We start from the raw sequence: 20,655 nt of genomic DNA, 5'->3' as shown, positions 1-20,655 counted from the left end.
AAAATACAAAAATTAGCCTGGAGTGGTGGCATACACCTGTAGTCCCAGCTACTCGGGAGGCTGAGAAAGGATAATCGCTTGAACCCAGAAGACAGAGGTTGCAGTGAGCTGAGGTCTCACCACTGCACGGTAGCTTGGGCAACAGAGTGAGACTCTCTGGGGGGGGGGGGGGGGGAAGAACTTAGGGTATGAGGACATGGATCCCCAGCCCCTGAATTCAGGAAAACTACACTGAACTTTGTCGGCACACATGAAAACTGCAAAGGGCCACAGAAAGCTCCTAATTCAATGTCTCTTTTAATATGGAAACTAAAGCTAAAGAGGCGATAAATGGCTACAGAGTGTCACAGGCAGAACAGAACCCCGGACTCCCTGCCTCCAGGCCGTTTCTGCAGCAGTCTAGTGACCACTCATCATTCTTCCACTAACAGCACCCTAATCTTCCTCTGATGAAACACCCCCTGTGCCTGGTTGAGCCCTTCAGGTGGGCTCCGTCCACATCTCCAGATGAAGTCCGCAAATGCCAATCCCTCAGGCCCAAGCTAAAGTCAAGGTTAGACACAGGACTCCGCAGAGCCACCCAGGATGAACAGGAGGCTTTTCTTCCACTGGAGCTGGCCTATGTGGGGCTCCCCAAGAAATGAAGGCCCAGGAAAAGCCTGTCTGCATCCCCAGAAATGAGAGAGAACTGATGGATGTGTGTGTGGGGGGAAGGGTCACTAGATCCAACCAGGTGACATTGCTTTAGCCTCAGTGTCAGGCTAATTGGCCTTTCATCAGACGCCCTTTTTTTTTTGTTTTTGTTTTGAGAAGGAGTTTCACTCTCGTTGCCCAGGCTAGAGTGCAGGGTTCAAGCAATTCTCCTGCCTCAGCCTCCCAAGTAGCTGGGATTACAGGTGCGTGCCACCAAGCCCGGCTAATTTTGCATTTTTACTAGAGATGGGGTTTCACCATCTTGGCCGGGCTGGTCCCAAACTCCTGACCTCAAGTGATCCACCCACCTTGGCCTCCCAAAGTGCTGGGATTACAAGCGCGAACCACTGCGCCTGGCCCAGACAGCTTTCTTTTTTCTCCTTTCTCTATCCTAACCTTGCCAGTTTTCTCCCAGGTGGGATACAGTGGTTTCAAATCCCAGCTCCGTTGCTTACAACATGAGTGATTCCACCTCTGAGCCTATAAAATGGGAACGACACTGCCAGCTGTTTGGGTTGCTGGGAGGATGAAATGAGAAGGCCCGAGTAAAGCACTTACATCAGTGCCCAGCACACAGGAGGCACACACATATTGTTATTAATATATTAGGCCAGCTTGCACTGGGTGTTGTCACTGGCAATAGAGTTTGAGCAATCCAGGGCCTGTTATTGACACCACAGCACGCTATAGCCACAAAACCACATGTGCTTCCAGGAATCCTCCCGAAAGAGTAAAGCTTTAAGTGTAGTTCTGGGGGTTCAGTCAGGATGGTGGGAGAGATTGTACAATTATAATAGTCACAAACCTTCTTGAAAGGCCAGAAGGTTTTTGCAAAAGCCTTGGGAAGGTTATGGCTAAAGGCAGCCTAATCCCCTTTCCTTGTGCAAATAACATAGAGTAGGCCATGCCTGTAAACCCACCACTTTGGGAGGGTGTGAGGGGCAGATCACAAGGTCAGGAGACTGAGACCATCCTGGCTAACACAGTGACACTCCGTCTCTACTAAAAATACAAAAAATTAGCCAGGGGTGGTGGTGGGCGCCTGTAGTTCCAGTTACTTGGGAGGCTGAGGCAGGAGAATTGCTTGAAACCAGGAGGCAGAGGTTGCAGTGAGCTGAGACCACCCCACTGCACTCCATCTCAAAAATAAAATAAAACAGTAACAGAGATACAAAGGAATGTAAATGAGTTTATCTAAATAAGCTGTGTACTCACGTGGTCCTAAAACTAACCTTTAATCATTCGCGGGACGGATGGCTCTCTGTGGGGCGGGCAACCAGGTCTGTTACCAACAAATGATGTTTGCTTTAGGTCTCAAACCTCGCCACATTATCCGCACCTGTGCTCACTCAGAGCCTCTCTTATTAAATCTGTACTGAATAAATGCCTGGAGTGCCAGCTGGTCAGGGCCGGCGCCCGCTAACTCTCTGCAGTATCTGTGGCCGTGGGCCCCTGGCCGGCTTTTCCACTCTATTCTATGTTTGAGTGCATTTGCTCATCCGTCGCCGGCTCAGCGTCCGCAGGTCGGACCCCGACGTGTAGTGTGTGCTCAAAGACTACGTCTCTGGAAACCAGGAAGACACCCATTCCCTGCGTCCTCTCTACGCCACACGCCGGACGCCCACACGCTGCTCCTCAGGTCGCCGCGGCGCCACGTACCCAGGTACCCTCCCGGCCACCCCTTCTCCTCGCCTGCGGGCCGTGTCCATACCGCCTTCTCTGCTCCTGCAGGCCGTATCCTGGAGGGCGGCCGAGCGGTCCGCGGGCCGGCGCCGCCAGAGAAGACGCTGGAATTCGCTTCGGCGGACTCACGACTCTTGACCCGGCGCGACCCCGGAAGTGGGCGGGCGCACGACCTCGAAGCCATGACGCGGCGTACCGCAGCCAATCGCAGGCCCCAGGCCGCAGCGTACCGGCGAGGCCGGCCAATGAGCGCGAGGCCTGAGGCCGCTTCCGGCCCGCTCTCTTGCCCGGGCCCCTGGAGGGCCGGCCCGCCTATCCAGGCAGCCAAGTAGCCAGCGATCGCGACTCCGCCTCTCCCGGCTCCGGCCCAGGTGAGTGCAGCGCGGCACCCCGGCTGCAGCGGCGGCCAGGGCCGTGGGATAGGTTGGGGCGAGGAAGGGCTGGGCGCGCCGTCTTCCCCACCACTCCCAGGCTGTGTTTGCATGAACACTAACGGGGCGGGAGGAAAGAGGGACAGCACTTGTCCTTTCGCCGGCACACCTGGAGAGTACCACCCCCGTCCCGTGCCCTGGAACGCCCACAGGCTAGCGCAGTGGCCAAGCAGGTGACGCCCTGACTTCCAGCCTTTGGACTGGAGCGGTAGGAGAAGCGGATCGCCGGATCCTGGTTGTTTTCGAGAATCACGCAGCAAGGGGCCTGCCTAGCCCTCTCCCTGGACATTGATAGGAGCAAATCTGCTTGTCGTGAGATTAGCTTCGGCAGATGGTCAGGGCCCGGAGCTCCAACATATGCCACTGGTGGCGTTGCAGGGGCCCCACCTGTCACCCAAGTGTACAGATCTGGCTGAGGGCCAGGCAGACTCAGCACACCTCCTGCCCGGCTGGGCTGGGCGGACCCTATTCTTCATGAAAGAATCAACTACTATGCAAATTCTGCTGCTGCTTCCCACCTTTAGGACCCCGATGTCGCTTTTGAGCAGCCCCTGCACCTTGCAGCCAGCGAGCTACGGTAGTAGGCATTGCCGACTCTGTTTGTACACCGGCTGGGAGTGACAGTGTAAAAGAAAAACAAGCAAGAAACCTTTTAGGAAGGACTCCTAAGGCTCAGAGGAAGTAAGTGCTTGGGGAGTGTTCTTGGGACCTCGCCTTTTCCCTCACCACATTTCTGTTCCCGCTTATCTTGGGTGCTTTTTTTGGCCTCTGAAAGGATCTCTGAATAAACCGATACAGAAAGGCAGATGGCTTTGGGGGAATGAGCAGACCTTCGTGGAACAACTGAAGGTTCAACTCTTATTCATTCTGTAGAAATTCTTGGTGAATTAGAGGCTGCTGATTTGGAAGATTTTCCTCCGTCCCTCTAACCCTACAAAACAAAGTCCCAGGATCCCTGAATCATGGGACTTCATGCTGCGACCCCCCTTTCAAGAGTCCTCTGACCCAGTGACACTGCACAAGTTGCCTGATCAGCTCACAGGCAGAAAGTGGCCCATGAGGAGCTACGGGGAGCCTCCGGGCAGAGGCAGAAAGAAAATGTGACTGACAAAGCCTGTTTACCAGATGTCAACTCTAGCTGGGAAGTGATGGGTCACTGGGTCTCCACTCTAAGGGGAGTTTGTAAATACAACAACCCCCACCTCTTCCTTTCACTGTAGCAGAGTCTCCTTCCGTTAACTGACCCGAAGATTTAATTATATCTATGAGGAAATGAATGCTTAGTCATTTCTCTGAAGGAAATTCAAAGTCTCCTTTCATTAAGCTAAACTTGCAGACTGAGTCTAACTAAACTGCTTGCTTATCCAGTGAATTCAGAGCTATCTTTGTTTTTTTGTTGTTGTTGTTTTCATTTGTTTTCCTCTTTGAGACAGGGTCTCCCTCTGCTGCCCAGACTGGAGTGCAATGGCACAATCATAGCTCATTGTATCCTCAAACTCCTGGGCTCAAGTGATCCTCCTGCCTCAGCCTCCCAAGTAGCTAGGATCACAGGTACAAGACACCATACCCAGCTGATTTTTCTTTTTTTTAACTTTTTATTTTTATAGAGACGGGTCTCCCTGTGTTGCTTAGGCTGGTCTTGAATTCTTGGGCTCAAGCGATCCTCCCACCTCAGCCTCGAAAAGTGCTGGGATTCTAGGCATGAGCCACTGTTCCTGGCCTCTGAGCTGTCTTTGAAGACTAACACCTTTATCACTATAGAAAGTGACAATTAAAAAAAAACAAAACAAACAAACAAACAAACAAACAAAATCCTTCATCTTCCCCCAGCATTTTTTTTTTTTTTTTTGTGACGGAATTTCGCTCTTGTTACCCAGGCTGGAGTGCAATGGCGCGATCTCGGCTCACCGCAACCTCCGCCTCCTGGGTTCAGGCAATTCTCCTGCCTCAGCCTCCTGAGTAGCTGGGATTACAGGCACGCGCCACCACACCGAGCTAATTTTTTGTATTTTTAGTAGAGACAGGGTTTCACCATGTTGACCAGAATGGTCTCGATCTCTTGACCTCGTGATCCACCCGCCTTGGCCTCCCAAAGTGCTGGGATTACAGGTGTGAGCCACCGCGCCCGGCTCCCCCAGCATTTTATTGAAGATTTTCACACATACAGCCAAGTTGAAAGAATTATACAGTTGCCGGGCGCGGTGGCTCAAGCCTGTAATTGCAGCACTTTGGGAGGCCGAGGCGGGTGGATCACGAGGTCAAGAGATCGAGACCATCCTGGTCAACACGGTGAAACCCCGTCTCTACTAAAAATACAAAAAATCAGCTGGGCATGGTGGCGCGTGCCTGTAATCCCAGCTACTCAGGAGGCTGAGGCAGGAGAATTGCTTGAACCCAGGAGGCGGAGGTTGCGGTGGGCCGAGATCGCGCCATTGCACTCCAGCCTGGGTAACAAGAGCGAAACTCCATCTCAAAAAAAAAAAAAAAGAATTATACAGTCAGCATCCTCATCCCACCAGCTAGATTCTACTATTGACACTTTACTTGCCTTATCACGTATCTGTCCACCAATCATGACCTTACTTTTTAAGTTATTTATTTATAGTATTTGTTTTCCCTGGAGAAGTATTTCTGTCTCAGATCAGGGGGTTGGCAGTGTGTTGCGAGTAAGTGGTGGTGATTATCCTTAAATGTTGTTTCAACACCCACTGTGTACAGAGATTATTATGGAAATGAAGAGGCCTAAGATAGACCAGAAAGGGACTTGGTTTTGTTTTTCTGGTTTGTTTTTGTTTTTATTTTTTTGAGACAGAGTCTTGCTCTGTTGCCCAGGCTGGAGTGTAGTGGCGTGATCTGAGCTCACTGCAGCCTCCAACTCTTGAGTTCAAGCAGTTCTCCTGCCTCAGCCTCCCAAGCGTCTGGGATTACAGGTGCGCATCACCATGCATGGTTAATTTTTGTAGTTTTAGTAGAGATGGGGTTTCATCATGTTGGCCAAGCTCGTCTCGAACTCCTGACCTCAGGTGATCCACTCACCTCAGCCTCCCAAAGTGCTGGGATTATAGGCATGGGCCACTGTGCCCGGCCGTGGTTTTTTATTTTTTATTTTTATTTTTTGAGACAGGGTTTTGCTCCCTCACCTAGGCTGGAGTACAGTCTCTCGATCTCAGCTCTCTGCAGCCTCGACCTCCCACGCTCAAGTGATCCTCCCATCTCAGCCTCCCAAGTAGCTGGGACTACAGGAGCACACCATCATACCCAGTAAATTTTTGCATTTTTTGTAGAGACAGGGTTTCGCCATGTTGCCCAGACTGATCTCGAACCCCTAGGCTAAAGGAAACCAACCACCTCAGCCTCCCAGAGTGCTGGGTTTACAGACATGAGCCACTGCACCCAGCTGATTTTTTATTTTTTAAGAGATGGAAAAGAAGTGGCAGTCTGTGACAAGAAGTGGCGACTAACAATGCTGAATAAAAAGTAAATAATACCAAGTAAAAATGCCAAGTGACATCAATAGTAGTCATTGAATTCTTGCTGGGTACTGAACACTTTATTAAAAGCTCTGTGGCCATATTATCTCATTTAATTCTTATAACAAATAGGTATGTATGTTACTATCCCATTCTGCCTTTTTAATTTTTTTTTAGATGGAATTTCACTCTGTCACCCAGGCTAGAGGGCAGTGGCACAATCTTGGCTCACTGCACCCTATGGCTCCTGAGTTCAAGCAATTCTCCTGTCTCAGCCTTCTGAGTAGCTGGGACTACAGGCCCATACCACCACGCCTAGGTAATTTTTATATTTTTAGTAGAGACAGGGTTTCACCATGTTGCCTAGGCTGATCTCAAACTCCTGACTTCAAGCAATCCACCTGCCTAGGCCTCCCAAGATGCTGGGATTACAGGCATGAGCCACCGTGCCCAGCCCCATTCTGCCTTGTATAGATTAGGAAATTAAGGCACAGAGCCGTTAGTTAGCTTCTGGTGGTATGCAAAAGTGAGGATACCAGAATGCAACATTCTGAGATCCAGGCAGCTCTGAACTCTCTTAGTCACTGTGAAGATGCCAGAGGGACCCTCAGGCCTGATTAGTAAGGCACGAAGGGGTAAGTGGAGGTCTCCAGGGGTTCCAACTCAGGCCCCTGGACACAGATGCCAGTTCCAAATGGTGCCAGAAGGCTGGTGTTCTGATTTTTGTATGTTTGACGGGCCTTGGTGCCCTGGGGTGGCCATTCTTCGAGGGGTTGTTACTGCCTGAGCTCGATCCATTCTGCTGGGCATCTCCCTCCTGTTTTTCTCCTCCCCTTCCTGTTACGGGCATTTCCCAGAGCTGAGCTTTTGTTCTGCTTCCTATCTTCCCGTTTCTCATCATGTCTCTCACTTCCTTCTCAGCCTGCATTCTGTCTTCTTGGTGTTTGTAAGATATGCCTTGTCCTGGCCAGGGGTGGGGGCTCACACCTGTAATCCCAGCACTTTGGGAGGCTGAGGTGGATGGATCACCAGAGGTCAGGAGTTTGAGACCAGCCTGGCCAACATGGCGAAACCGTGTTTCTAAAAGTACAAAAATGGGCCAGATGTGGTGCTGCAAAGGTCTGTAATCCCAGCTACTTGGGAGGCTGAGGTAGGAGAATTACTTGAACCCAGAAGGCAGAAGTTGCAATGAGCCAGGATGGCACCATCACGCCAGCCTAGGAAACAGAGGAAGACTCTGTCTCAAAAAAAAAAAAAAAAAAAAAAAAAAAGATATACCTTGTACCCAAAGAGTCCATTTTCTTTTTTTTTGCAACAGTCTCACTTTGTCGCCCAGACTGTAGTGCAGTGGCTTGCTCTTGTCTTACTGCAACCTCCGCCTCCTGGTTCAAGGGATTCTCCTGCCCAGTCTCCTAAGTGGCTAGGATTACAGGTTTGTGCCACTGCACTCGGCTAATTTTTGCATTTTTTTTTTTTTTGAGACGGAGTTTCACTCTTGTTACCCAGGCTGGAGTGCAATGGCGCGATCTCGGCTCACCGCAACCTCTGCCTCCTGGGTTCAGGCAATTCTCCTGCCTCAGCCTCCTGAGTAGCTGGGATTACAGGCATGTGCCACCATGCCCAGCTACTTTTTTGTATTTTTAGTAGAGACGGGGTTTCACCATGTTGATTAGGATGGTCTCAATCTCTTGACCTCGTGATCCACCCGCCTCGGCCTCCCAAAGTGCTGGGATTACAGGCTTGAGCCACCGCGCCCGGCCAATTTTTGCATTTTTTTAGTAGAGACAGGGTCTCACCACGTTGGCCACACTGGTCTGGAACTTGACCTCAGGTGATCCGTCCACCTCAACCTCCCAAAGTGCTGGGATCACAGGTGTGAGCCACTGTGCCTAGCCTATTTTTTTTTTTTTTTTTTTTTTTGGGTGGGAGGCAGCTGCTCTATTTTCAGATGTACTTCTATCTCATGCCATCGTCACAGTCACCCAGCCATCTGGAGCACCCGCATGGCTCTGGCATGCTGCAGGAACACAGGCCCAGCCTCCAGGCACCTAAATAAACCCTGCCTGTCTCCTATCGCTCTGGTTTTTAAGTCAGACTGGTTGTGTCTTCATCTGTAGGTGCTTTCCTCTCTTCAGGCCCTGGGGCAGTGTCCTGGGTTGGATCTGGGAGCTGCCCTGTTAGGCAGAGCTTCTCCTGCGATGGCCCCTGGGGCTTCATCCTGTAGCTCTGTGTTTGGCTACGTTGTATCTAGCCATGTGGCCCTGCCACAGTGGAAAGACTGTTCCTACCAGGAGCCAGGGCTCCAGGAAGGGCACCCATGAGATCAACAGCACTATTGGCCTTGGAGGTGGGGCCAGGCATAGCCAGTGGCAGAGCTTGGAATAGCCTTGGCTATGCCTACAAAGCACAGAGAAGGAGGAGAGAAAGGGCTGGGTGCATAAGCTCACACCTGTAATCCCAGTGCTTCGGGAAGCCAAGGTGGGAGGATCACTTGAGGCCAGGAGTTCAAGACCAGCCTGGGCAACCTAGCGAGAGCCCATCTCTACAAAAAAAATGTAAAAATTAGCCAGGTATAGTGGCACATGCCTGTAGTCCCATCCACACAGGAGGCTGAGGCGGGAGGATGGCTTGAGCTCAGGAGTTCAAGGCTATAGTGAGCTATGACTGCACCACTGCACTCTAGCATGAGCAACAGAGCAAGACCCTCTCTCTAAAAAATAAAAAAAAGAGAGAGAAGAAAAGAAGAAAGAAAGGAGTAGAGAATGGCAGAAGAAGAGAGCCTGGGAAAGAGGACGAAGTCACTGAGGGAGCATAAAGAGAATACCTCTATGTCCTTGAATTCACATGGTCACGTTGGCTATGGCTAGAATACCAGGCCTATGTAAATGCCCTCAGCATGCCCAGATAGAGGTCAGCATAGGGGAAGGAGACCTGCCCACTGGGGAAAGGGCGCCTGGAGAGGCAGTGGGGTAGTTAAATCTTTTGAGATTCAACTAAATCTGTAAGCTTTCATTGATTCTTTTGAAAACAAAGATCTGGTCAGGTGTGGTGGCTCAAGTCTGTAATCCCAGCAATATGGAAGGCCGAGATGGGAGGATTGCTTGAGGTCAGGAGTTTGAGATCAGCTTGGGCAGCATAGTGAGAGTCTGTCTCTACAAAAGATTTTTTAGAATTAGCTGGGTGTGGTGGTGCATGCCTATTGTCCCAGCTACTCGGGAGGCTGAAGCAGAAGGATCACTAGAGCCCAGGAGTGCAAGGCCACAATGAGCTGTGATCAAACCACTGCACTCCAGCCTGGGCATCCAAGTGAGACTTTCTCTCTACTTTTTACATTCTTTTTTTTTCAGACAGAGTCTTACTCTGTTGCCCAGGCTACAGTGGAGTGGCACTGTCTCAGCTCACTGCAACCTCCATCTCCCGGGTTCAAGCCATTCTCCTGCCTCAGCCTCCTGAGTAGCTGAGACTACAGGCATGCACCACCATGCCTGGATAATTTTTGCATTTTTAGTAGTAGAGACGGGGTTTGACCATGTTGGCCAGGCTGGTCTTGAACTCCTAACCTCAAGTGATATATTTTTTTAAATTCTTTCAAGAAACAAAGAAGAGGCCGAGAATGGTGGTTCACGCCTGTAATCCCAGCACTTTGGGTGGCCAAGGCAGGAGGATCACCTGAGGTCAGGAGTTTTAGACCAGCCTGGCCAAATGGTGAAATCACATCTCTACTAAAAATACAAAAATTAGCCAGGCATGGTAGTACGCACCTGTAGTCCCAGCTACTTGGGGAGCTGAGGCAGAAGAATCATTTGAGGTTACAGTGGAGGTTACAGTGAGCAGAGATTGCACCATTGCACTCCAGCCTAGATGATAGAGCGAGATTCTGTCTCCTAAAAAAATTTAAAAATTAAAATAAATAAACAAAAGCACAAGTAATAGTCACAGTAGAAGTCTCCGTGGTTAGGCCGGCCACAGTGGCTCATACCTGTAATCCCAGCACTTTGGGAGTCCGAGGAGGGCAGATCACCTGAGGTCGGGAGTTTGAGTCCAGCCTGTCCAACATGGAGAAACCCTGTCTCTAAAAAAAAAAAAAATAATAATAATAATAATAATAATAATAATGTCTCTAAAAATAATAGTAATAAAAAGAAGTCTTGAACTCCTAACCTCAAGTGATGTATTTTTTTAAATTCTTTCAAAAACAAAGAAGAGTCTGGGTACAGTGGTTCATGCCTGTAATCCCAGCACTTTGGGAGGCCAAGGCAGGAGAATCACTTGACTCTGATGTCCCCTGGGCTGGGATCCTGGATACTGACCCTCATCCTCCTACCACAGGTTACCTCCAGCCGCCACCATGCCCAACTCAGTACTGTGGGCAGTAGACCTCTTCGGGAGAGTGTACACACTGTCCACAGCTGGCCAGTACTGGGAGCTGTGCAAGGATGCCCAGCTGGAGTTCAAACGCGTTAGCGCCACCATGCAGTGCTGCTGGGGCATTGCCTGTGACAACCAGGTCTACGTGTACGTGTGTGCCAGCGATGTTCCCATCCGCCACCGTGAGGAGGCCTATGAGAATCAGGTAGCGTCTCTCATGGTTAAAGTTGCTGAGTGGGTCATTTTGCTGGGTTATTGGTTAAAATGACAAACCACAGGCCGGGAGTGGTGGCTCACACCTGTAAGCACTTTGGGAGGTCTAGGCAGGCAGATCATGAGGTCAGGAGTTCGAGACCAGCCTGGCCAATATGGTGAAACCTCGTCTCTACTAAAAATACAAATATTAGCTGGGCGTGATAACGCGCACCTGTAGTCCCAACTACTCAGGAGGCTGAGGCAGGAGGATCGCTTGAGCCTAGGAGGTCAAGGCTGCAGTAAACGATAATCATGCCCAGCACTCCAGCCTGGGCAACAGAGCAAGACCCTGTCCTCCTGCGCCCCCTGAAAAAATCCAAGTTGCAAAGCATCCAGGGTCTTTGAAGCTGAAGCCATCATTGTGTCCTCACCAAAGCAGACTGGCCAGGTCCCCACAAGGACAGGCTCCAGTGGTTTCCGGGAGCCCAGGACAAGGTGTGCCCTCCAATGCCTGGCAGGGGGGTTCTTTGCCCTTTGGGGCCGTGCTGATGTATTTGCTGGCTCGTGATGAAGAGGCGTGGGGGTCCCCAGTCACTGGGTCCCATGGAGGTTCTCTGCTCACTTCCTATTCTGGAGATCAATGAGGGGGCTGGCTGGTCAGGGTCAGCTGGCCCTGGAGATGCCCGGCCTGCCTGGGTTCCTACCCAGCAGGCTTGGGTCCAAGGCCACCCCTGGGTCCAAGGCCGTCCCTATATCCCTGGCCCTCAGCGCTGGAATCCCGTGGGCGGCTTCTGCGAGAAGCTCCTGCTGAGTGACCGCTGGCTGTGGAGTGACGTGAGTGGGCTCCAGCACCGGCCACTGGACGGGGTGGCTCTGCCCTCGCCGCACTGGGAGTGGGAGTCCGACTGGTACGTGGATGAGAACTTTGGAGGGGAACCCACCGAGAAAGGGGTAGGTGAACTTGGTACCCCCCATGGCTGCCCTGTGGGAGGGGGCTCCTGGGGCCCTACCTGTCCCCGCCATGCTTCTGTCCCTGCACCCTGTGGTGCCTGAGCTCTGCTTGCTGCAGCGGGATGGGAGCTTGGGTGCTTCAGGCTGTGCCTTCCCTCCCCACCTTCCCCAGCTCTTCAAATGCCTTCCCCGCAGAGCCTGAGAGCCCCTGCCTTGGTGTTTCAGGGGTGGACATACGCCATCGACTTTCCTGCCACCTACACGAGAGACAAGAAGTGGAATTCTTGCGTACGGCGCCGGAAGTGGATCCGGTACAGGAGATACAAGTCCCGGGACATCTGGGCCAAGGTCTTTGTGCCTGAATGTGATTTGGGGGCAGGACAGGGCCAGGACAGACTGTCACATGCAGCCTCCTCTCCACCGTTCCCACCTACGCACCAGGGGACACCACACCCATCCCAGGACCTGGCCTGTGAGCTGTTTCCTGTCCCGGGAACACCACAGCACTGCGTGTCCCTTTACTTGGGAGATGGTCACCCAGGGAGCCAGACCAGGCCCAGGACAGCACAGAACCTGCCCTGACCCTGGTGTTCAAGCTGCTTTGTCCCTGACCAAGCCTCTGTCTGGCACTTTGTCCTCCCCCTCAGCCAAGGGAGGCACCTCTGGCTCTAGTGTTGCACTACAACCCAAAGAATCTCCCAGCTTAGGGAAGACAGGCCCAGACTCAGGTCTTGCCGTGGCCTCCAATGAGCGGAGGCCTCCCTGGGGAGTCCAGGGCTGAGAGGTGGGACTGCCCATGGAACTGGAAGCAGCCCGGCGACCAGGGAGCTGGCCCTATTTTTTTTTTTTTTTTTTTTTTAGGCAGAGTCTCACTCTCACCCAGGCTGCAGTGCAGTGGTGTGATCTTGGCTAACTACAACCTCCACCTCCTGGCTTCAAGTGATTCTCTGCCTCAGCCTCGAGTAGCTGGGATTACAGGCACATGCCACCACGCCTGGCTAATTTTTTTGTACCTTTTTTTTTTAGTAGCGACGGGGTTTTACCATCTTGGCCAGGCTGGTCTTGAACGCCTAACCTTGTGATTCACCTGCCTCACCGTCCCAAAGTGCTGGGATTATGAGTGTGAGCCACCATGCCTGGCCCTTGTTTTTTTTATTTTAAGAGATGGGGTCTTGCTCTGTTGCCCAGACTGGAGTGCAGTGGTGCACTCATAGCTCACTGCAGCCTTGAACTCCTGAGCTCAAGCAGTCCTCCCACCTCAGTCTCCCAAGTAGCTGGGACTACAGCCATGCACCACCATACCCGGTTAAATTTTTTGGTTTTTTTTTTTTTTGGAGACAGAGTCTCGCTCTTGTTGCCCAGTCTGGAGTGCAATGGCAAGATCTTGGCTCACCGCAAACTCCACATTCTGGGTTCAAGTGATTCTCCTGCCTCAGCTTCCCAAGTAGCTGGGATTACAGGTGCCCTTCACCATGCCCAGCTAATTTTTTGTATTTTTAGTAGACACGGGATTTCACTATGTTGGTCAGGCTAGTCTTAAACTCCTGACCTCAGGCGAACCACCCGCCTCGGCCTCCCAAAGTGTTGGGATTATAGGCATGAGCCGCCGCGCCCAGCCTTACCTGGTTAATTTTTAAATTTTTTGTAGAGGCTAGGTGCTGTGGCTCATGCCTCTAATCCTAGCACTTGGGAGGCTAAGGCCGGTAGATTGCTTGAGTCCAGGAGTTTGAGGGCAGTCTGGCCAACATGGTGAAACCCCGTCTCTACTAAAAATACAAAAATTAGCCAGGCCTGGTGGCATGTGCCTATAATCCCAGCTAGTTGAGAGGACTAAAAATACAAAATTTAGCCAGATGTGGTGGCACGAACCTGTAATCCTAGCTACTTGGGAGGCTGAGGCAGGAGAATTGCTTGAATCCAGGAGGCAGAGGTTGCAGTGAGCCAGGATTGTACCACTGCACTCCAGCCTGGGCAACAGAGGAAGACCCAGTCTCAAAAAGAAAATAGTAATCATTAAATAAAGTAAGTTTTTTGTAGAGATGAGGTCTTGCTATGTTGCCCAGGCTGGTCGTGAACTCCTGGCCTCAAGCAATCTTCTTGCCATGGCCTCATAACACTGGGAAGGCCAATGACTTTTAAAGACTTACACTGGCAGGGCCATGTGTTGTCATCAGCCCCATTGTTAAGGCTGGGAACAGAGTCACCGAGGTCTGGTCACTGGGAAGCCCAGAGCTGAGACCTCGTGTGCATCTGCCTTCCACATGGGGGCAGCAGTGACCACTCAGGGATGATTGTCCAGGCCTTGGCCAACAGGGAGGACGGGGCAGGGGCCCCCACAGTCCTGATGCTGCCTTTCCTGTGAATACAGGCAGCTGTGGGCCGGGCAGGAGAATGGAGGTCTGGATAGCAGGTGGGCAGGAGGTGGGTGCATGCCCAGGTGGCCACCAGGCGCTGACTGCTGCCACTTCTCACATCCTTGCTTCAGATCCCCTCGAAGGATGACCCCAAGGAGCTGCCCGACCCCTTCAATGACCTCTCTGTGGGGGGCTGGGAGATCATGGAGGAACCTGTGGGCCGCCTGTCAGTGTGGGCTGTGTCTCTGCAGGGCAGGGTAAGGCCAACCCATCTCCCTGCCCCTGCTCCACACCATCCCACCTCCTGTGGGGTCCTGTCCTGTTTACCCCATGGGTCTCGCTTGTCCCAGGAGCCCCAGCTCCCCAACCCCAGGTCTGCTCCTGGCCTTTCTCTTCTCCAAGCCCCCAGTGTGCTCATCAGTGCCCAGCCTCAGCTCAAGTACCTTCAGTGGGACCTCAAGACAGATTCTGAGTTCCTGATGGAGCCCTGTTTGTGCCTCCCACAGTCTTCAGGAATAATGTGGTAGTGGGTGTGTGGGTGATGGAAGGTGTGCCAGTGGACGGATGGGTGGAAGGTGTGTAGATGGATATGTGTGTGCATGGAAGAGTGGATGGGTGGGTGTGTGGATGGATGGGTGGATGGCTGAGGATGGATGGATGGATGGGTGGGTGGGTGTGTGGATGGATGGGTGGGTGGTTTTGTGGATGGATGAGTGGGTGGGTGTGTGGATGGAATGGGTGGGTAGGTGAGTGTGTGGATGGATGGATACGGGGGGGGTGTGTGTGTGTGTTGATGTAAGGAAGGTGTACAGATGGATGGAGGGATGGGTGTGTGGATGGATGGATGGATGGGTGGGTGTGTGGATGGATGGATGGATGAGTGTGTGGATGGATGCGTGGGTGAGTGTGTGGATGGATGGGTGGGTGGGTGGGTGTGTGGATAGATGGGTGGGTGTGTGGATGGAAGGGTGGGTGGTTTTGTGGATGGATGAGTGGGTGGGTGTGTGGATGGAATGGGTGGGTAGGTGAGTGTATATATGGATGGATAGGGGTGTGTGTGTGTGTGTGTGTGTGTGTGTGTGTGTGTTGTAAGGAAGGTGTGCAGATTGGATGGATGGATGGGTGGATGGGCGTGTGGATGGATGGATGGGTGGGTGTGTGGATGGATGGATGGATGGATGGATGTATGGATAGATGGGTGGATGGGTGTGTGGATGGTTGGCTGGGTGGATGGGTGTGTGGGTGGATGGGTGTGTGGGTGGATGGGTGTGTGGATGGGTGGGTGGGTGTGGGTGTGGGTGTGGATGGATGGGTGGGTGGGTGGGTGTGTGGATGGATGGATGGATGGATGTGTGGATAGATGGGTGGGTGGGTATATGGATGGATGGGTGTGTGGATGGAATGGGTGGGTAGATGGATGTATGACTGGATGGATAGGGGTGTGTGTGTGTGTGTGTGTGTGTGTGTTGTAAGGAAGGTGTGCAGATGGATGGATGGATGGATGGATGTGTGGATGAGTATGTGGATCAATGGGTGGGTGGGTGTATGGATGAATGGATGGATGGATGTGTGAATAGATGGGTGAAAGAGTGTGTGGATGGATGGGTGGGTGGTTGTATGGATGGATGGGTGGATGGATGGGTGTGTAGATGGAATGGGTGGGTAGATAGGTGTATGGCTGGATGGATGGAGGTGTATGTGTGTGTGTTGATGTAAGGAAGGAGTGCAGATGGATGGATGGATAGATGAATGGATGGGTGTGTGGATGGATGGGTGGGTGGGTGTGTGGATGGATGGGTGGGTGGGTGTGTGGATGGATGGGTGGCTGAGTTTGTGGATGGATGGGTGGGTGGATAGATGAGCAGGTGAGTGTGTGGATGGATGGGCGGGTGGGTGTGTGGATAGATGGGTGTGTGGATAGATGAGCAGGTGGGCATGTGGATGGATGGGCAGTGGGTGGGTGTGTGGATGCATGGGTGGGTGGGTGGCAGATCTGTGGCTGTTCAGAGAGAGGCAATCCCATCTGAGGGAGTTTGTGAGCTAAGTAGAGGCATCAAAATAGCCCCTGACGGCAGCAGAGGCCCCAGGGGTTCTGGGCTCAGGGCCCTGACACTCGAGTCGCAGCTTTCAGCCGCATGGCAGGATTCTTCAGGAGCTCTCGACCATGGTTCTCCAGGGGCCTTTGCAATTGTCAGAAGTTGCGGGTTCTGTCACAGCCTCCCTCTGGGGCCATATTGGCCTGGGCATAGGCAAACACAGTTGCTTCCTCTGAGCCCTGCTGAAGGTCGGTGGGCAGGGGCCGGGCAGAGCATGGGAACTGGCCCAGGACTGAGCTGCCATCGGGGGGCCGTGCCCATGTGGGTGCAAAGAGAAGGGAGAACAGGGGCCGTAGAGCAGCATTTGTGTCCCCAAATGTCAGCTGTGAGCCGGTGCTGTCTGTACCATACCTGTGATCTGTGAGAGGCAGCACCAGGACCTGGGCTTCTATAGAAACTGGGGAGACAGATGGGCCCTGAAGCCACCTGCCAGCAGAAGGGAGGCTCTGTCCTGCAGGGCCTGCTGTAGGGAGATGGTGGCAGAATTGGGAGGCTGGGGTCCCCAGTCTGAAGATAGCCCTCTGGGCCATGAAGTGAGATGCAGTCTCCTCCAGGCAAAATGAGCCAAACAGTTCAGACACTCTGAGCATGTTGCTCCCAGTCTTTATCATTCAGTTAAGGAAAAAAGAACTGACATCTTAGTTTTATGAATGGGAATTGGAGGTTTTCCTATTTATCCATTGGGACCTCCACTTCCTCTAGATCCTGGTGTCATGAGAGCACGTTGCCACAAGGGGGCGCAGGATACATGGGCTGGCCGGAGTAGCCAGAGACCCACATGCCTGAGGCTGGAGTCAGGTGGTGGGTGGGTGTCCATGAGTGGGTGGGGTTGGGGGCATCACCCCAAGCAGATGAATGGAACAGGTGTATCCCCCAGGACCGCTGGAATCCAGGGTTTGAATTTTTTTGGCTGGAGTAGGGGCCAGGGAGTGAGATCTGGACAGTCAGGGTACACGGGTCCCACCCCCCACCACACTGAGACCCCCGTGCTTGGCTGGTGTGAATGAATTGATGCGAGTACCCTGTCCTTGACTTGCCTCCCAGGTGTGGTACAGAGAGGACGTCAGCCACTCCAACCCTGAAGGGTCCTCCTGGTCCATGCTGGACACCCCTGGGGAGGTGGTTCAGATCAGCTGTGGGCCTCACGACCTCCTGTGGGCCACGCTCTGGGAGGGGCAGGCCCTGGTCCGGGAAGGAATCAACAGGAGCAACCCCAAAGGTAGGCAGCCCAGCCCCACCACCCCGCCTACCCTGTACTGGGGAGAAGGGTTAGGGTCACTTGTTCCTCAGCAATCCAGGCTGATGGGGGCCACTTGGGGCGGGGGGGTTTCTTGGGGTCCTGGTAGGAAGTTCCTGGTCCATCGTGGAGCCTCCTGGATCTGAAAACGGGATCATGCACGTCTCAGTGGGAGTAAGCGTGGTCTGGGCCGTCACCAAGGACCGGAAGGTAAGACAAGGATGCCACACCGGGTCCCTTGAAGACTGTTTTCTGTTCTTGCGAGTGTGGTCTAAGCAGCTGGGCACAGTGGCTTACGCCTGTAATCCCAGCACTCTGGGAGGCCAAGGCCAGAGGATCACTTGAGCCCAGGAATTTTAGACCAGCCTGAGCAACATAGCAAGACCCCATCTCTACAAAAAATAATAAAAAATTAGCCAGGTGTGGTGGTCCATGCTTGTGGTCCCGCTACAAGGGAGGCTGAGGTTGGGGGATTGCCTGAGCCCAGGAGTCAGAGACCGCAGTGAGCCATGATCGCACCACTGTGCTCCAGCCTGGGTGACAGAGCAAGACCCTGTCTAAATTAAAAAGAAAACCTGGTCCAGGTGCAGTAGCTCATACCTGTAATCCCAGCATTTTGGGAGGTCGAGACGGGCAGCTCACCTAAGGTCAGGAGTTCGAGACCAGCCTGGCCAACATGGCGAAACCCCATTTTTACTAAAAATACAAAAAATTAGCTGGGTGTTGTGGTGGTTCCTATAATCCTAGGCTACTTGGGAGGCTCAGGCAGAAGAATCGCTTGAACCTGGAGGCAGAGGTTGCAGTGAGCTGAGATTGCACCACTGCCCTCCATCGTGGGCAACAAGAGCGAAACTCCATCTCAAGAAAAAACATAAATAAATTAAAAAATAATAATAATTAAATGACAAGAATGAAACTCTGTCTCGAAAAAAAGAAAAACCCATTAGAACAAATGGGGTTTCACCATGTTGTCCAGGCTGGTCTCAAACTCCTGACCTCAGGTGATCCACCTGCCTCAGTCTCCCAAAGTGCTGGAATTATAGGCATGAGCCACTGCGCCCAGCAGCATCTCAGGAATTGTAACAGCACAGGGTCTCCAGTGGGTCAGAGACTGATGGGGATTTCCCCAGGCCACCATGGAGAATTGATAAGAACAGCCCAGATGGAATGCTGGGTGAGCTTGGTGGGTAGAGGGTGACCAGCAGCTGAATCACAGAGCCACAGGTAGTCTGGGAAAATCTGGTAGGAGTGTGTGTATTTTTACACGTTGACATGAAAAAAACTTACCTTTAAGAGTATTTCCATGCCAGGCGCGGTGGCTCAAGCCTGTAATCCCAGCACTTTGGGAGGCTGAGGCGGGTGGATCACGAGGTCAGGAGATCGAGACCATCCTGGTCAACACGGTGAAACCCCGTCTCTACTAAAAATACAAAAAATTAGCTGGGCATGGTGGCGCGTGCCTGTAATCCCAGCTACTCAGGAGGCTGAGGCAAGAGAATTGCCTGAACCCAGGAGGCGGAGGTTGCGGTAAGCCGAGATCGTGCCATTGCACTCCAGCCTGGGTAACAAGAGTGAAACTCCGTCTCAAAAAAAATAAAGAGTATTTCCTAGACTGGGTGTGGTGGCTCATGCCTGTAATCCCAACACTTTGGGAGGCTGAGGCGAGCGGATCATAAGGTCAGGAGACTGAGACCATCCTGGCCAACTTGGTGAAACACTGTCTCTACTAAAAATACAAAAATAAGCTGGGCGTGGTGATAGGTACCTGTAATCCCAGCTACTTGGGAGGCTGAGGCAGGGGAATCACTTGAACTGGGTAATGGGAGGTTGAACCAGGGAATGGGAGATTTTGGTGAGCCGAAATCACACTACTGCACTCCAGCCTGGTGACAGAAGAGTATTTCCTGAAGCACTTAGACCCAAAACAGGGGTCTAATTTTTTCTAATAATGAGGGGTTTTTTAACTGGTTTTTCTAAATAACATTATTAAGGCCGTTGTCTTTCACAAGGACCAACTTGATTCAAATAAAGTAGCCTTTTCCAAGCATTAAGCTGGAGAATGGGCAGGAAGCTGCCAGGACACGTGTGGCTGAGGCCAGGGGACCCTCAGCCCTCATGGACAGCGCCAGGCACAGGAGATGCAGCCGAGGTGTGGGAAGAGAGACATGGACTATGGATTGGGGCTTCCTTGCTAAATGATGTGCCCTGCTCATTTGTGACATGAACCAAAGGATTAAATTATTCATTGGTTCTCCCTGAAACTTAAACGAACAAACCAACCTTCTGTTTCAGTGGCCCTCCAGGAAGGCATGTTTATTTCTGACTTCCCCAGGTGTGGTTCCGAAGAGGCGTCAACTCTCACAATCCCTGTGGCACCAGCTGGATTGAGATGGTTGGGGAGATGACGATGGTGAACGTGGGAATGAACGACCAGGTGTGCTTGTGGGTCCACAGCTCCTAAACAGCAGGGGTCTCAGAATGGGGGCTCCCGATACCACACAATGGCCTGGTGGCCCCTTCCCACTCGAAGAGCTCATGAGGTAGTACAGCTGGGGGTCCTAGCGCCTCTGCACACTCTGAGGGTCCCAGGGTCCTTGCTTATCCCTGGGTCGATTTCCTAAGGTCTCTCAGAGCAGTGAGCAGGGATCTGCCCTGGCAGGGAGGGGTTCCTGGAGACTGGAAGTTTCCTTGAGAAATGTGTAGGTGAAATCAGGTGTGGTGGTCGCCAAGCGAAGGATGAAGCTGACCTCCTAACATGGACTCCGAGGATGCAGCCTCTCTCTCTTTCCCTTTTTTTTTTTTTTTTCTTGAGACAGAATCTCACTCTATCACCCAGGCTGGAGTGCAGTGACCTGATCTTGGCTCACTGCAATCTCCACCTTTCAGGTTCAAGCAATTCTCCTGCCTCAGCCTCATGAGTAGCTGGGATTACAGGCTCGCACCACCATATCTGGCTAATTTTTGTATTGTTTGTAGAGACAGGGTTTTGCTATGTTAGCCAGGCTGGTCTCAAACTCCTGATGTCAAGTGATCCACCCCCCTTGGCCTCCCAAAGTTCTGGGATTACAGGCATGAGCCACCACACCCTGTCAGTCCAGCCTCTCTTAAGCATCATCTGCACAGTTTTACAGTGTGGCCTTCTCATAGATAATGAGGATTGGGGATTTTTAAGACTCA

General features: G+C 52.3%; 1 protein-coding gene across 7 annotated transcripts in view; it reads left to right on the top strand.

Annotated features, from left to right (window-relative positions):
• The first annotated feature begins 2,632 nt into the window (after window positions 1-2,632).
• Window positions 2,633-20,655, top strand: part of TECPR1 (tectonin beta-propeller repeat containing 1) — a 38,702-nt gene continuing 20,679 nt past the window's right edge. For 4 of the 7 annotated variants that reach the window (XM_010344791.3, XM_010344790.3, XM_003934236.4 and 1 more), the window contains exons 1-9: window positions 2,633-2,747; window positions 3,332-3,488; window positions 10,607-10,850; window positions 11,609-11,791; window positions 12,017-12,139; window positions 14,277-14,402; window positions 17,286-17,460; window positions 17,588-17,688; window positions 19,811-19,912. In XM_010344791.3, the coding sequence (XP_010343093.3) occupies window positions 10,626-10,850; window positions 11,609-11,791; window positions 12,017-12,139; window positions 14,277-14,402; window positions 17,286-17,460; window positions 17,588-17,688; window positions 19,811-19,912 (1,035 nt within the window). In that variant the 5' untranslated portion in view covers window positions 2,633-2,747; window positions 3,332-3,488; window positions 10,607-10,625. The other 3 variants (XM_074390745.1, XM_010344789.3, XM_039460547.2) reach the window with 3 other exon arrangements.

Source organism: Saimiri boliviensis, chromosome 20 (genome assembly GCF_048565385.1).
Source record: "Saimiri boliviensis isolate mSaiBol1 chromosome 20, mSaiBol1.pri, whole genome shotgun sequence".
Classification (NCBI taxonomy): Eukaryota; Metazoa; Chordata; class Mammalia; order Primates; family Cebidae; genus Saimiri; species Saimiri boliviensis.
The sequence above is the reverse complement of the archived record's forward strand: the minus strand, read 5'-3'. Positions and strand labels throughout refer to the sequence as shown.